This window comes from Meriones unguiculatus, chromosome 15 (assembly GCF_030254825.1).
Source record: "Meriones unguiculatus strain TT.TT164.6M chromosome 15, Bangor_MerUng_6.1, whole genome shotgun sequence".
In the NCBI taxonomy this organism is placed as follows: Eukaryota; Metazoa; Chordata; class Mammalia; order Rodentia; family Muridae; genus Meriones; species Meriones unguiculatus.
In genome coordinates this window covers 73,203,822-73,220,142 of record NC_083362.1, presented here as the reverse complement: position 1 = coordinate 73,220,142, position 16,321 = coordinate 73,203,822, and the positions used below count along the sequence as shown (strand labels likewise).

At 46.3% G+C, this 16,321-nt stretch overlaps 1 protein-coding gene across 8 annotated transcripts in view; it reads right to left on the bottom strand.

The window, feature by feature from the left end:
• Positions 1-16,321, bottom strand: part of Dgkd (diacylglycerol kinase delta) — a 96,817-nt gene that overhangs the window by 26,161 nt on the left and 54,335 nt on the right. For 7 of the 8 annotated variants that reach the window (XM_021644603.2, XM_021644602.2, XM_060368807.1 and 4 more), the window contains 5 exons: positions 2,621-2,725; positions 2,209-2,341; positions 1,356-1,462; positions 886-1,011; positions 19-121 (listed from right to left, as the gene is read on the bottom strand). In XM_021644603.2, coding sequence (XP_021500278.1) covers positions 19-121; positions 886-1,011; positions 1,356-1,462; positions 2,209-2,341; positions 2,621-2,725 — 574 coding nt within the window. The remainder of the gene's footprint in view (positions 1-18; positions 122-885; positions 1,012-1,355; positions 1,463-2,208; positions 2,342-2,620; positions 2,726-16,321) is intronic. The other variant, XM_060368804.1, reaches the window with a different exon arrangement.

Below are 16,321 nucleotides of genomic sequence, written 5' to 3'. Positions count from 1 at the left end.
CAAGCATGAAGCACCCACCATCGGAGTCAATACTGTTGAGTGCTGTGGGAGGGATGACAGACACCTTGCACAGGCCAAGTGGACACTTCGTCACCAAGGACTCTTTGCATGATGTGTGAACCTGAAATAAAAATCCATATATCACCAGGAGTCACAGTCCCCTCAAACACACCAGAAACTCCCTAGCCCAGCAGCTGGAAAGTCCTCCCAAGAAGAAGCAGACCAACCATCAGAGCAGGGCAGCCTGTGTCCCTAAGCACTGTTTCCTGGCCTTGTACAATAGGAAGTGGGAATCAGACGGGATTCTACCCAGTAGGAGCCAGACATGAAACTGAACTGCAGGCCCCAGCTTCCATCACTGCTACACTTAACTTTCAGAGCTCCTGAACAACCAGTCTTCATGTGACTAGGCTCCTTCCTAGTCACGCACTGAAACCAGGTGCCAGCCACAGGAACCACAGCAGTCTAATCACTGACCCAACATTAAATACCTTGAGATGTGTTCAAGGGGCCATAGCCATATTGTGGCTTCTCCTCTCTGCATGAGCATGTTGATTACTATAACTTCTCTCAGAAGACCCTCAAGAGTGTTCCTATGCTCCCTCACAGAGTGAATGAGATCGCAAAAGATCCTTTCAAACCTACTGCATGCTGCATGGAGAAGATATGATACTTTTCGTGTAAAAGACAGGATCAAAGTCAAAGGAAAGAAATTAACAAAACTGTCAAAGATGAGGATGGCCAGGCACAAGTGGGACAACAGTCAAGGCTCTGAGCTTTTAGAAAGCCTCTGGGATAAGATTACAAGGACTTAGGAGGGAGAGGAACAAAGCCCCGAGTCCTGGCTGTGTATACCCACAGGCAGCACAGACAGTGCCCACTCACCATGGCCTTGCACCAGAGGCAGCGCCAGTCCTGCAGGCGCAACACGCTGCCACAAGTCTTGTCACACACAATGCACTTTGCACTCACAGGCAGGTTTCCTTCTAGCCACTGGTGAGGCATGGCAATCTGTAGACCAAGCAGGGATATGCTACAGACATCCCAGAGTTCCAACCCAGGGTCAGCTTGGGCACCCTGGGGCAGAAGTACTCTTTCGAGACACTCCTCCCCACACCAGCTTTTCCCTGATGGCCAGTGTGAGCAGGGACAAGCAGCGTCTATGAGGTGCTGCCCACACCACAGCCTCTACTGGGAAGGAGACACCCAGGCTTAAAGGGATTAGGGCAGAGTTGGGAATACAATGACCACAAAGGTCCCAGATTCCAGGGTGACATCTCAAACAGGAAGTGTAGGGAGAGGGTAGGAGAGAGGGGGTACTGTGCAGATCACAGGCAGAATACCCCTGGACATACCCCATCCTCATCCTCAATGATATCCTTCCCAATCGAGGCCAGCGTGGTCCATTTGCAGTTACTGGTTGCACGCACAGCACACCGTTTGTGAGCCTTAAATTTACACACTGTAGGAAAAGGAACACACAATCCTACAAGTTTAATCCTCAACAGGTCCTCCCTGTAGGGCAAATGGCTTCATGGTAAAGTTGGGATAGAACGGGGAGCTCTTCAGGGCAGTCACTGGTGCTGTAGCCCGTAACAGCAGGGCGTGGGTAGAGCCAGCAGAGAGTGTGGTGAGCAGCTGATGCTGGGCAGGCCATGCTGGCCACTGTCACAGCACTTCACCTCTATTTCGCAGGCAAGCAGACTCAGAAAATACTATGAGCTGAAATCTGAAGTTCACCTAACTCTGTATTACAAAATACTCTTAAATGGATTGTTTTCATCCACTTAAAATAAATGTAAAGCAAGCTGTACAAAATAAGCAACAGATACCCCTGGCAGTAAGTCAGAGGTTGCAGGCCCTATGTGGCCCGGATCTGCCATCAGAACCCTCACCTGACCCTGAGCACTGTGGGGCATTTTCTCTCCTGCATCCATAACATACAACCTTGAGAGAGAGGGCCCACACCTTCTGTCTCCTCACTTCAACATTCTTTGTGTTCACTCTGCAGAAGCTCTGTAATAGAGAACTCTGAAGGACTGAGTCCTCTGTGGAAAGATCACGAAGAAAGGAGTGGTAGGGACCACTTCCCCCTTGAACACCCTCAGTCTGCTATGCATATTTATTATGACTACATTTGTATTTCAAAGTTTATCAAGTAAAACCTTATATCTCCTTTCACCAGAGTAACAAATGCAGCTTTCTTACCTTCACAGGATAGTCCATGGGATGTGACCCCAGACAAAACTTCACGACACACGTTGCAATAGGTTGGCCGTGCATGGGAACAGGCATACCAGTTGTGCATTCCTGAGAAATGGTCCATGCTGTATTGGGTAGGCTGGAAGAATGATATAAAGAGGGCACAGATAAGAGTTCCCTTTAGAATTCTTTAATGCAGCAACTTAAAGAGAATTACATAACCCAGAGAAAGTCAGGTTCACAAAGGACAGAACCACAGCCTTGACAGGCCCACCAAAAGAGCGAGCCATGTGCCTCAAGTTTACAAGACATATGCTGGGGTCACTTGGAAGATAATCAGGGCGGGTCAGAGGGGGCATTAGAGCAAAGGCAAGAGAGTCAACAGCAGACACCCATAAACAAATGCTTCCATTTTAACCTCAAAATGTTCCTTGTTCTGGACAGTCTTCAGTGCTGCGATCCAGTCTTCCATTTCTTTCCTGTTGTCAGCACACAAGATGAGCTTCCTACAGGGAGTGATAACCTAGAAGAAGAATACTTTCCATGTACCTATAAACAAGGGCAAGGCTGGCAGCTATAACTATGTTTTATATATATATATATATATATATATATATATATATATATATTCACAGGGAAAATATTTCATTCAGGTATTCACACTGAACAGATCATAAAAGTAGTTATCATGTATCACTGTCAAGAAACAATCCCAAGCCAAAAGGTCAGTAGGGTTTCATTAGCTATCCACCATCTACCACTTAGAAGTCACTGCTCAAACATAACAAATAAGCCCTGGAAAACTGAAAATGAGAAGCAAACAGAAATGTAGCGCTGCTGCTCTGAAGAGCCTTCACTTCACGGCCAGCACTTAAAATGACATAGGAGGTCTATCCAGTTACTCTGAACTAACAGAAGCATGTGCTGCACATAAGACAACGGAACAACAACCCGCTTCTACAGTTAGGGACTAAGCACTTTAGCTGGAATGATAGACAACTGGTGCTAGCCAACAAATGGAAACGAATGTAGGGAGAGTTTATAGACTAGTGAGAAGCCTTCTGAGGAGGAAAGACTATGAACTCAGGTTCACATAACAGAAAAGACTAATAAAGGAATGTGGGATGCTGAGTCAGTGGAACCACAGAGGGGAGAAACAGCTCTTTTCTTTATCATATTGGTAAAGTTCTAGAAGATGAGATCTAGGCTTGCTGAAGGTGTGGGAGAAAACAGTTCTGAAGTACTGATGGGACACAAAGAGGTCATTTTAGAAACAAACATTTTAGAAAAAAGTGACAGTTTTTCAAAATTGTCATAACCTCTTAATTTTACAGTAGAAGAAGTACTCCGCAGGGACAGGCTCTTACTACCAAGCCTAACGACCTGAGTTCATTCCCCAGAACCTGCACAGTGGACAAAGAGAACCAATTTGTGCAAGTTGTCCTCCGACCTCCACACATGTACATATGTATTCATGAACATAAACACACAAATAAAAAATCAAACCTACTCAAAAACGAGGTTTGGGTAGAAGTTCCCCCCCATTTTGATTACCTTACATAGAAAGGGGGGGAGGGCTTCCATTTATAAGCTATATGCAAACAAAAAAAAGTATTTATAATCCGTTTACAAGCAGAAGCACACTGCAGGCGTCACTTCCTACCTTTGTTTCCTCTCATAACTGTATACCCTAGCCCCCATGCCTGACAGCACACAGCCCCTGGTTCTTCCTCAGAGGGGCAAAGCAGTCCATGATGCAGACACGGGCTGCTCAGCATTGGAAACTCTGCACTGTTTAAAATCCTCGCTATTTCATGGAGTTCATGTCTTTTTACTATATTTACAGTGTATCTCTGAGCCAAATTCTTAGAGACAGAATTTCCCTGAGAAAGGGTAAATGTGTGTGTAACTTTGCTAAATGTTGCCAAGTCACCCTCTGCAAGTGCTGGACTTTTTTTTTTTTTTTTAATTCCCACCAACAGGTTTAGGAAAACGATACTTTCACTGGGGCTTCACAATCAAACGTTTTCAACTTCTGGATTTGTACCCCCATCTTATCTATTTAAATTTATATTAAGAAGACCTAATTCAAGAACATGACATTCCCGTGCTTGAATATGACATTCAAGGAGGATTCAGAACACACAGAAGCAGTGCTCTTTCCATCAACTAAGGTTCATCCAGAGAGGATGAACAGAACTGGGTCTCCAGGGTTCCTAGAATGAAGGATGGGAAGACACACTGGGCGCAGGCATGGGAAAAAGCCAAGAGCATGCTAAAATGAAGACACAGAAATCAGGTGAGGAGTACTACCTACCTTCCTGAATCTAGGGACCCTACGAGACTTCCTCCCACCACCCAACACCCAGGGGCATCCTCGATGTCTGCTCCAGAGATGAATTTCCAAGAACATGAAAATGAAGCTGCTACCCAGAGAAAACTCACATTGGAGAAAGACAAGCCTACAAACATCTCAGATGCTCACCAGGCCACAAGGACTGCAGTATAAGGCCCCAAAGTGGGGTTAGCCAGTGTTTGAGACGCGGTCAGAGATGGTGGGAGGAACTGAAACCCTGCTCATTATTCTTGGTCTTCGGCAAAGTCTGCAAACTCTCCTTAATGACTCACTCTAGCAGAGCCTCAGCAGATGAACATTTCAACAGTGTAAGAAACACAGTCAAGCTGGCACTGTGGCACATGCCTATAATCTCAGCACTAAGGGAGACAGAGGCAAGCAGATCCATGTGAGACCAGCCTGGTATACAAAGCCAGTCCAGAACAGTCAAGGCTACACAGAGAAACTCTGTGGAAGGGAGGAAGGAAGGAAGGGAAGGAGGGAAAGGAGAAAGGGGAGAAGGAGGGAGGGAGGGAGGAAGAAAGGGAAAGAAGGAGGGGGAGGGAGGAAAGAAGGGAGGAAGGAATAGAGGGAGAGAAGGAAGGGAGAGATGGAGGGAGGGGAGGAAAAGGAGGGAGGGAGGGAGGGAGGGAGGGAGGGAGGGAGGGAGGGAGGGGGAAGGGAAGGAGGGAGGGAGGGAGGGGAGGAAAAGGAGGGAGGGAGGGAGGGGAGGAAAAGGAGGGAGGGAGGGAGGGAGGGAGGGAGGGAGGGAGGGAAGGAGGGAGGGGGAAGGGAAGGAAGGAAGGAAGGAAGGAAGGAAGGAAGGAAGGAAGGAAGGAAGGAAGGAAGTCAAAGAATGAGTATGTACCTGACATTGCACAGCTCATGGACAGCAGGGCACCAGAACACTTTCAGAGTTAAACTATAGGGTGTTTACATCCTCTTCTATGTTGACGTTATGTCTACCACTTTCACAACTATGAGAGGAACTGCTGCATTATTCCAGCATATTCTGGAAGACAGATCTTTGCCCCTTCCCCTAATCTAGCCCTGCACATGCTGAAAGAAAAGCTTTGCAAAACTGTTATGCTTACAGCCAGTGAATTATTGTACCAAATGGTCAATGATGTCATTTCTTTAGCCTGAACAGCAGAGCAAAGGCTAAGCTAGCAGACAGGTGTTGAGGAACCTGAGTTTGAAGTTCTTTCTTTTAAACCTATGCTTGTTATGTAGTGAAGAAGCCCAAAACAGACAGTGACGAGATCCCCACCTAGTCTCACTGGTTGAATGTGGAAGTCCCTTTTTCTCTTCTAGAAAGGGAGTGATCGACCCCTAGGATGTAGTGCAGGGACACATCCTGCCTTGGACCAATACCACATCTTGAGCCCTGGATCTAAAGCTGCATAATTTGCAGCAGGTGCTTTTCTGAACCATGTTTCCACTTCCCCACCTAAAAACATGGCACCACCACATCTTAGCTCTGTCAGGGTGATGAATATCAGCAGCACTTAAAAGCACCTGAACCTTCCTACAGTCACTGTCAGCACAACATAGACCTGAAGTCCTTCACCTTCATATCCCCAAGTGATATGACCAAGAGACAGTCTATGTGGACACTGCATTCTTGAAATGGTTCTAGCATAAACAGCCTAGCCAATAGAATGAGATAATCACAGCAAAGTTCTGCCACATAAAATTGGCCTCATGCTCCTCTCCAATCAAGCCCTACCACCTTCTATATTTCTCAACTGCCCACAGACAACCCTGAGTTTGCCTATCTGCACCTATTTGTACCTATCCTCATGCACTCTCATGACTGTACTTGGCTCGGCCCATGGTCCTCTTCTCCTGCCTCAGGGCAGCCATACCCCCTGCCAACAGGTACCACATAGAAAAGATGTGCCTTTTTTTTTCTGTGTGTGTATACTGAGCTTCAGGAGAAAGTATACAGAGGTTGAAATTCTCAAAAACAAAAAAAAAATAGCCATCTAACCAAGTGTGGATTGACACACCTTTAAGTCCAACACCTTGAGGCAGAGACGGAGGCCAGCCTGGTCTACACATCAAGTTCCAGATCAGCCAGAGCCGCATAGTAAGGACTTGAGGAAAGAAAAGGAAAAGGAAGGGGAAGAAGAGAAAAGGAAGGGGAGGGGAAGGAAAGGGGAGGGAAGGAAAGGGGAGGAAAGGGGAGGAAAGGGGAGAGAAGGAAAGGGAAAGGGGAAAAGAAAAGGGAGGAGAAGAAAAGGGAGGGGAGGGGAAAAGAATGCATGTAAAGGGGGGTGGGGAGGAAAATATACATCTGCCCAGTCTCTCAGAAATCCTGCTCAGAAAACTACACCTTCAAGGACTAGCAAGGCAGTTGTACAGGCAAAGCATGACAACCTGAGTTTGATCCCAGGAACCCACATCCTAAGGGAGAGAACCGACTACCTACAAATTCTCTTCTGACCACCATACATGTGCTATGGCACACACAAGGCAAATACAGAAATGTAAAAAAAAAAAAAAAAATAGTAATAGTAATAATAAAGAAAACCACATGCACAAGATACAGCAGGAGACAGATGCCCAGAAATGATCTTAACTTGACTGGTATTCCTCCCAAGAGAAATGCAAGTTGATGTTATAGACTCAAAAGTTTATTTTACTTGCATTTGTTTACTACATGTGGAGGGGTTTGTGTAACAACATACATGTGGAGGTCAGAGTTCAACCTACACAAGTCAGTTCCTTATCTACTGAGTCATCTCAACTGCCCTCAGATGTTTTTTAACTTACCAGATTCTCAGAGCTCATAGTCGGATAACAGGGTACACTGACACTCAATGGCAGAGTATAAGTTAACACAACGTTTATAGAAAGCACATGATAAAATCTAGTGAGCTTTAAATTGTAAATTTTTATCTCAGCAGAAGCACTTCTATGAATTTACCCTACCCTTCACTGGATACAAAACCACACACTGCATGTAAAGTTATTAGGAGCAGCACTCACAAAGACATAAGACAAGGAATCACTCATGTGCTGACAGATACAAAGATGGTAGGAGACTGGTTACAGTGATTATACTGTGTTCATACGGCAGACACTAAGGCAGCCACTGAAAAGACAGGACCTCTACAGCACAGTTCCAAAGCAAGTACAGCAACTGTGTGGCACAGAGGAAAAGTAGTGTCAGTTAAGGCTTCGAAATGCTTCACATCTGCTTCTGGACCGTTTATTACCAACACCTGTGGCACCCATGGAAGAAACAGCCTTAAGTTTACAATACACACTCTGGCTCCAGGAAAGGAGCTATGGAAGAGAATTCTATTTGGCGCAAGCCTTTAATTCCAGCATTCTTTAATACCTGCAAAGCAAGGAGGTCCAGGCAAGCCTAGTTTGTATAATAAGACCCTGTCTCAAAAAAAAAGTTCTGTTGTTTTTTTTATTGTTTATTATTATTAGTTACATTTTATTAACTCTGTATCCCAGCTGTATCCTACTCCCTTATTCCCTCTCTCAGCTTCCCCCTGCCCCTTTCCAAGTCCACAGATTGGGAAGGACCTCCTCCCCTTTCGTCTGGCCCTGTTTTATCAGGTATCTTCAGGGCTGGCTAAAAAGTTCTGTTTGATTAAATAAGAACTTTTTCTTCTATCTCGTCAGGCAAGTGCATGCTTTCCCATGAGATAAGGAGAAACTTCCAGCGGCAGCAGCCTTGCCAACAGGAACAAAAGCACAATCTTCCTCACCAGGGCACAAAGGGCATTCTGAATATCACTCCTCTCAGCAGGACTGCTCCACATGGCTTCAAGACATTCAAGGTGGTCAGAAGGCCTGCCATGGTGGGAAGAATTAGCTAAGGAGATGACTGAACCACAACTTCTCTGGGAAGTTGTGGTAAAAAGAGCATGAGCTACAAGGGCTGGGGATGTGGCCCAGAAGTGGAATGCTAGTCTAGCAGGCACAAGGCCCTATAAGCAAAACAAAGGAGATACGCTAGAGACACAGATTAAGTTTCTTAAAGACAGAACTAAAAGTAGGCTCTCATTCACACCCTCTGTGGCTGATGGACAGTAGAGGTGTCAGATGATAACACTGACTAACTAAGATGGACACTTGTAATCTCAGGCAAGTCACAGGGTATTTTACTTACAGTATCTGCCCAATGAGCCTTCTTTATGCCCTAAAGAATTCCTTGTTCTCAGAAGAGAAGACTCAGTGTTGCCAGATGGAGCTGTTCCAAGTCCTACAGCAAATGAGGCACCTGGAGGGCAGGCACCAGGCAGGCCAGATCCACGATGGCTCTCCACCCACACCTGCTTCTTGTCTGGCAGAAGGGGAGACTGCAAAGCCCCTAGTTCCACAGCAGCAGGCAATAGGCAAGAAGAGAACAAGAATGCATCTCAAGCTCTTCTGAGTCCAGTCAGAACAGTGAGATAACTCATCTCTTCCCGTGCAGGTGAATGGCCTGAGGATCAATGTGTACCTCATTAAGTCATCAACTGGCTGTCCCTCCCATCCATACCACAGTTTTCAAGAGTTCAAAACAGAACATAGAGAAGTAAGATCTAGAGAGTAATGCACCGTTGGGCTGAGCCACCCACCAAAATCATTTCAGGAAACAGCCCTCCCATCATTAAGGTGAAGCCCTGCACCCAGAATGTCCAAAGGCCAAGACATGTGAAGCAGGGCAAAGCACAGAGTGGGCAGGGCAGATACAGATGCTTGAGCCACCTGCTCTTCAGGGTTCATAAAGGCAAATGCAGCTGACTCTGACAGAGCTCTCCTTACTCCCCTAATGGGGAAAAAAAGTGAAAATCCTGGGCAATAAAAACATGAGCGATAGATGGCAAAGACTGGTGGGCCCTGGGAACATAGGATGACCACAGTGGGCTGTCCTCAGTTTCTGGGTATACTGGAGTGAGAACTAAAGACAGGATTTAACACACGTTGGAGACATAACTGGTGTAGGATAAGGCCTCACCACCTCGAAAGTCCCTCTTCAGCCAAAGCCCAGAGAAGAGCTAGCCTTTGACAGAAAAAAAACGTACCACACTCCCACCATATCCCGGGCACTCCAGCGAAGGCCTGCTGCCAGCTACCAGATGGTATCCAGAGAAGCCAAGGAGGGTGAAAGCTGCCTTCTTTACATCCGGAAATAACAGCAGAGGAAGTGCCAGCAGCAAATTAGTGCACAGACAGCCATTCAATTCATCAGTCAGGGAAGGTGCACATAGATGAGAGAGAGTACCACACACATTAAGGCTAAAATAATAACCAACAAGGGGGTTAGTGTTGGGGCAATCTTCACTGAGTGAAGGTTACCTCTATATTTAATTGTTGATTGATAAACCAAGCAGAGAGCTAAGTACTGTCTGGACTTTGGTATTGTTATTCTTATGGCTCAGCATCTACCCCACATCTTGTAAACACTCTTCCTCCCTCAACTTTTGATTGGCTTAATAAAGAGCTGTCAGCCAAAATCTAGGCAGGGAAGGAAAGGTAGTCCTTCCAGGCTGAGGGGGCTCTGGGAGAGGAATCAGACACAGGAAGATCTGCCAGCATAACAAGGTACGGAACATGCGCTGAGACTGAGCGACCAGCCACACAGCAGGACCTTAAGATGTAGGCCAGGATTTGTTTGGTTAGAATAGCTGGGAACCTGCCCAGCTATAATACCTAAGCTTTTATCAATAGTCTCCATGTCTTTATTCATCTGCTAGCACGTCCAAAAAAGTCCTACTATATTTGGTGTCCAACATGGGGTACATAATCCAAGCTTAGGCACTAAATGCAGGCATTAGGACCAAGGCACAGAAGCGGCAGTTGACTGCATGCTGCTCACCCCCATTAAGGAGGAATTAAGGTCAGAGGCAACAGGAGAGCAGCCAGCTCAGCTTGAGTCTGACAGATGGAGGCAGCCCAAAAAGAGCATGCACTGCAGCCTGCAGAAACACACACAACCACAGAGCCCAGAACCACAGAGCAGCTTAAGTCCAGCTGACCACACCAGCCAATGGTGCATGCCTGCAAACAGTGAGCACCAGTGCAGAGGGCAGGCACTGAGGCAGAGGGTGGGGCTGCAGACACCAGCTGCTGAAGAGCCATGGCAGCAGGAAGCCAAGACCCAGAAGTCCCCAGCACAGACAAGCCTAACAATCCCAAGTTCAATCCAAGGACCCACACAATAGACAACTGAGTCCTCCAAGTTGTCCTCGAACCTCCATACCTAGTGTGGGGCATGTAGGCTGGGTGACTGGGGTGAGGAGTGAGAGGTGGGCATGTAGCTAGAGTGAGGTCAGAGCCATGTCCAAACTCCAAAAATCTCATCCTGAGACTGGTAGGGGAAGGACCACTCCCTCCCTGCTTTTGTGTTTACATGTTCCTAGGAAAATAGCCTGATGAACTCCAACCCCTCAATTCTCAAGGTAGTCATGTAGCCTGGCACCGGGATGCAAACAGAGCATCACCAGCATCTAAGCCCCAACCAATGATATGCAGCCACCCTGGGATCCTTTCCCATTCCCCAAGGTCCTTGTCTACCTCAAACAAGGAGGCATAAGTTGTTTCACTAAATACCATCTAAGAGCTGCTGTTTCATTGGGATAGCTCTGAGCTAAGAGAGCTGTAACACTCGAATCCTCAGAGAAAGCACCCCCTCCCCGGCACTCCCACCTCCACCTGGATCCTGCAGACACCACCCATTCAGGACTCTGCTTCATCCTTTCTGTATTGGTGTCTGGCAGTGTCTGGACACCCTGAGGAACTAAATGAAGTGCAGAATGATACCTACGCCATGGCACATGCCAACCCTCCCCAAATAAATGAATTATATAATACATTTTTTCCAAATGTAACAAAATCATTTTAAAAAACTAAACATACAACCTCCATAAGACCCAGCAATCATTCTTCAGCATTCATTACGGATAAAAACAGACAATGCATTATTACTCTGCAATGAAAAATAAGGAAATCATGAAATTTGCAGGTAAATGGTGGGACCTGGAAAGGATCATTGTGAGTGAGCTGTCCCAGAAGCAGAAAGACACATACGATATATACTCACTCATATAGACATATAACATAGGATAAACCTACTAAAATCTGTACACCTAAAGAAACTAATCCAGAGAGAAGACCCTGATTAAAATCCTCAATCCCCATCCTGACAGGCAAAGAGGATAGACATCAGAAAAAGAAGAAAACAGGAAACAACCTAGGAACCTGCAACAGAGGGCCTCTGAAAGGCTCTGCCCTGCAGACTATCAAAGCAGATGCTGAGACTTATGGCCAACTGTTGGGCAGTGTGTATGGAATCTTATGTAAGAAGTGGGAAATAGTAAGATCTGGAGAGGACAGGAACCCCACAAGGAGAGCAACAGAACCAGAAAATTTGAACACAGGGGTCTTCCCAGAGACTCATACTCCAACCAAGTACCATGCATGGAGATAACCTAGAACCCCTGCACAGATGTAGCCCATGGCAGTTTAGTGTCCAAGTGGGTTCCACAGTAATGGGAAGAGGGACTGCCTCTGACATAATCTGATTGGTCTGCTATTTGATCACCTCCCCTTGAGGGGGGAGCAGCCTTACCAGGCCACAGAAGATGACAATGCAGCCACTCCTGATGTGATCTGATAGACTAAGATCAGAAGGAAGAAGAGGAGGACCTCCCCTATCAGTGGACTTGGGGAAGGGCATCAATTAAGAAAGGAGAGGAAGGGTGGAACCAGGAGGGGAGGAGGGAAGGGCTTATGGGGGAATACAAAGGAATAAAGTATAATTAATATAATTAAATTAAATTAAAAAAAAAGATATCCATGATAGTCACAGTAGCCTTACTCATAATCACTGAGCACAACTCTGAACCTCTCCTTCCATAAACTACAAGCATTGTGGGCACCCATTCCATGGAATATACTCGGCAGTAAAAAGAACAATGACGGATGCATACAACTTGGGTCAGCATCCAGAAAACTATGCTGGGTGGAAAAAGCCAAGCCCAGGGTTATGTGCTATATGATTCTATTTGCACAACGTTCCCCAGATGGTGAGATTATCGGCAGAGCAAACAGACTAGTGGCTACAGGGGTTGCAGAAGTCTTGAGCAGAAACAAAGGGGAAGAGCAAAGAACCCAAGAGAGAATGCAATCCTCTGGGTATAGATGTATTCAATGTTGACATCCCTGAAGGATGCCTTCTACAGCTATACAAGAGCTCTTCACTGAGGCACTGGTAAAGGGTATGAAGGTTCTCAAAATGAGAAGGTTATTTACAAGAAGCCATGACCAATGGAAATTAGGTCTGACATGGCAACACGAAGAAGTGACCTTAAACATTTCTTTTTTTTGATTTTTGTTTTTAGTTTTTTTTCTCTGTGTAATCCTGGCTGTCTTGGAACTAGTTCTGTAGTTCTGTAGATCAGGCTGGCCTTGAACTCACAGAGATCTGCTTTCCTCTGCCTCCGAGTGCTGGGATTAAAGGTGTGCGCCACTATGCCCAGTAGGCCACATTTCTTAAGAAGTCTGTCTCAGCAAAAGTTAAAAGTACTCCCTTATTGTGCTAAGCCTCCCAGGTTGCCAAGGAAACAGTCCAAGACTCACCTTCAGCACATATCCTCAAGGAAAAGTGGCCCCAGTGCTCTCTGTACCAAGGCTGGGCACCTAGGTGTGCACTCATTAAGCCTCTTAGTCAGCACAGCAACACTCTGAACCATGCCCTCTGGCTCGGATGCTCACTCTACTGTTGACTGTAACACACAGCCAGGCACTTGGCCTGTCCCAGCAGAGTGCTCCCAAGAAAGGCCCACGAATAAGTCGGAATTCATGAAGACCGCAGGGGGCAGAGCCCTCCCTGGAGAGTTGTCAGCCCCACACCTACTTTAACGGGAATGCACGGGGAGCAACATGACACAGCAAAGCAATGGCCAGGTGCTAGGAGTTCCATGTATACACCAAAGGAGCTTTGAGGTCTTCTTGCCAACTGCCCTCAGAGGCCAGTGACCACCCCAAACTACCCAGCATCCGAGTCAGAAACCACCTCTAGATTCTACCTCCTCTCTCACATTAATCCCTCATTTGGGGCTTTACATCCTTTTTTCCCCAGAGATAAATCCAGGCAATTTTTATTTGAGCAAACAGGTAAGACCCCTGTAGCAGACAAACGCTAGAATACAAAAACAAGTCTCACAGAACACAATGTAGCAGCCAGTGAAGATGTGATGAGAAAGGAGATGGGGGAAGGGACGACAGGAAGGGTTATTCAGGTGACTCAAGAGCAAAGACAGAGAAGGGGGTGATGAGATCCAACTGGTAAAGTAAACAAGGCAGGACACAGAGGACGACAGGCCACGTGTCTGTCTTCTACTTTAGGTGAAATGGAAAGTTCAACAGCTTTTTCGCAGAGGCTGGCATCTGACTCATTTCTCCAACACTCGTTTCTCTGCTCTGGTTACACCACTGAAAACTGTCAGGGCAGCAGACAAGAAGCCTTTGAGAAGCAGCTCAGCAATCTAGCACCAAATGCAGAGAAAAGAGGGCTGGACCCTAGTGTGCTCTGAAGGCAACAAGGAGCTGCTGCTAAGCCAGATGGTAGAAGGAGTCAGCAGGCTTCCTTGGGCAGTGGGTAAGGCCAGTTACCATGCTGAGATTGGGGTACCATCAGTGAAGGAAGCTTGAAGTTCAGAGGTAGGGACCAGTAGTTCCACTTCAGACATGATGATTCAAAGTGTCTACTAAAGTTGTGACCAATATCTTGTCACATCCATAAAGTCATCATCAGCTACCAGTGTGGCCTACTCATTAGCACCACTGATGGTGCTGAAGTACAGAAAAGTACCACAAGATGCTTCAATCAGCTGCAGAGACCGGGTGCAACTGGAACTGTTAAAGAGCTCCTGATACCTGTTCTTACCGTTCCTTTCCTGGCCAGATAAACAAATATTTACCACCATGTGACAAGGGCCAACAGTATTCATGGTGCAACATGTTCTCCAGGTTGGCAGCCCCCAAACAACAGGCCAGTCATCTACACCTATGTAAGTGCACACCACGGTATTTGTGCACATCTTGGAGCAGATCCTATAGCTAGCGGGGGTAGCAAGTGTATCAGAGTTTTGGGGAGCAATGTGACAGTATCTTGCTGAAGATATGCAGACCTGGTAATTCTATCTCTAGAAACATATGCTAAAGACTTTTGTATGTGTGCCAGGAGCACAGAGAACACACAGGTGTTCTTAGCACCATAGCTCATAGCAATAAAATCTAGGGAAACCTATTCTGTCACTCAGTTGGAGCATTCCATATGTCCTGGAGCATTATGAAAGCTATAAAAACCAGCTTTGTGGTTTTTACCCAAGCTATTTAATGGAAAGCTAATGTATCCACATTAATAAAAATCACGAGCTATACAGGCATATCACTGATTTAATCTTTGAACCAGGTAGGCAGCTCTACCTAATGATCCACCTATATATGCACATAGAGACAGCAGAACAGCAAGCAAAGCATGATAAACACCTAACTCAGACCACCGGCAGAACATAAGTGAGACTGGAATGGGAAAGACTATCCCAAGAGCTTCCTTCAACCACATGTCTTAGGCTGGAAAGCATAGTGACTTTTTCAAGGCCTTAAATGTTTTAGCATTAAAAACAGAGGTGCACAACAGAGATAACAATACAATCATGGTTTATATCCAAAGCTCAGAAATACAAAATATAAGAGGCTAGTCAGTAACCACACCAGTGGACTGCTTTGGCTGATGAAATGGAAAAAGTCTCCTGAGGCCACAGTTGAAAGCCCTTCTTAGGCCACCTTCTTGGGCCAGGAGCTATATCCAGGGGTCTCCTGTGGCCACAGCAGACAACTATTCTTAGAAAGCCTAGCCTCTCAAATGTCATTCTAGCATGTAGCTTCCTGAATCTTCACAGTGGCTGAGGTTTCAAAAGTACAGTTGATGCTTTTTTTTTTTCTTTTAGGGGGCTAGGGGGATGTGGTGGGCACTACCCAAACCTCTCATAAAAAGCTTTCAGAAGAGACCAATAAAACAGCTCTCCCAAAACATGCAGTTAGTGAATTCTAAGGATGGCCACCACCTTAGCCGAGGGTCTGAACAGATGCCTTAGGGTACAAAACCTTGCTCCAAGTAGATGAGAAAAAGACAGGACAGGTGCTGTCCACACTCTGCAAAGTCTTCTCTGGGACCACAGGGAAATCATAGCCTTTACAACAGCTTGGGACATTTGGGATGAACCAGCGAGAAACCTACAGTGTTTCTCCTGGGCAGGTAAGGGCAGAAGGATGTTCCCAGCATGTGGCTCAAGTTAGAAGCTTTAAAGACACAAACCTACTTTTCAGAAGCAGTCCCTCTCAGTACTACATGCGAGCCTTACCTCTTACCCAAGACCCTAATGGTCTCCCGTGAACTCTGTCTCTGACCTGCTGCTCTCCACTTTCCAGTTTCTTCAAGTGTTTCAGCATCCAAGAGAAGCAGCACAAGCGGAAAGAAGTTATACAATGGTGAACAGCTACCTTAGGTCACACAGGTAGACCAGGGACACAGAGTAACACATAAGTACTGTCCCACCCAGCCACTGACTGGGAAGGTGGCAGGCGGTGTCTGCATAGGACAAGATTGGGAAATGCTCTGCTAAATATAGTTCCTGGCTCAGGAAGGTAGCCCAGAGAAGGTCCGGCGCCCTAGGCGATTCCTGTCACTTCCTGTTACTCACATCCTGCTGTTTTGGTGCAGCTCTGGCCCCTGGGTACCCATACACTGTTCCTTAACTGGAAGCACCC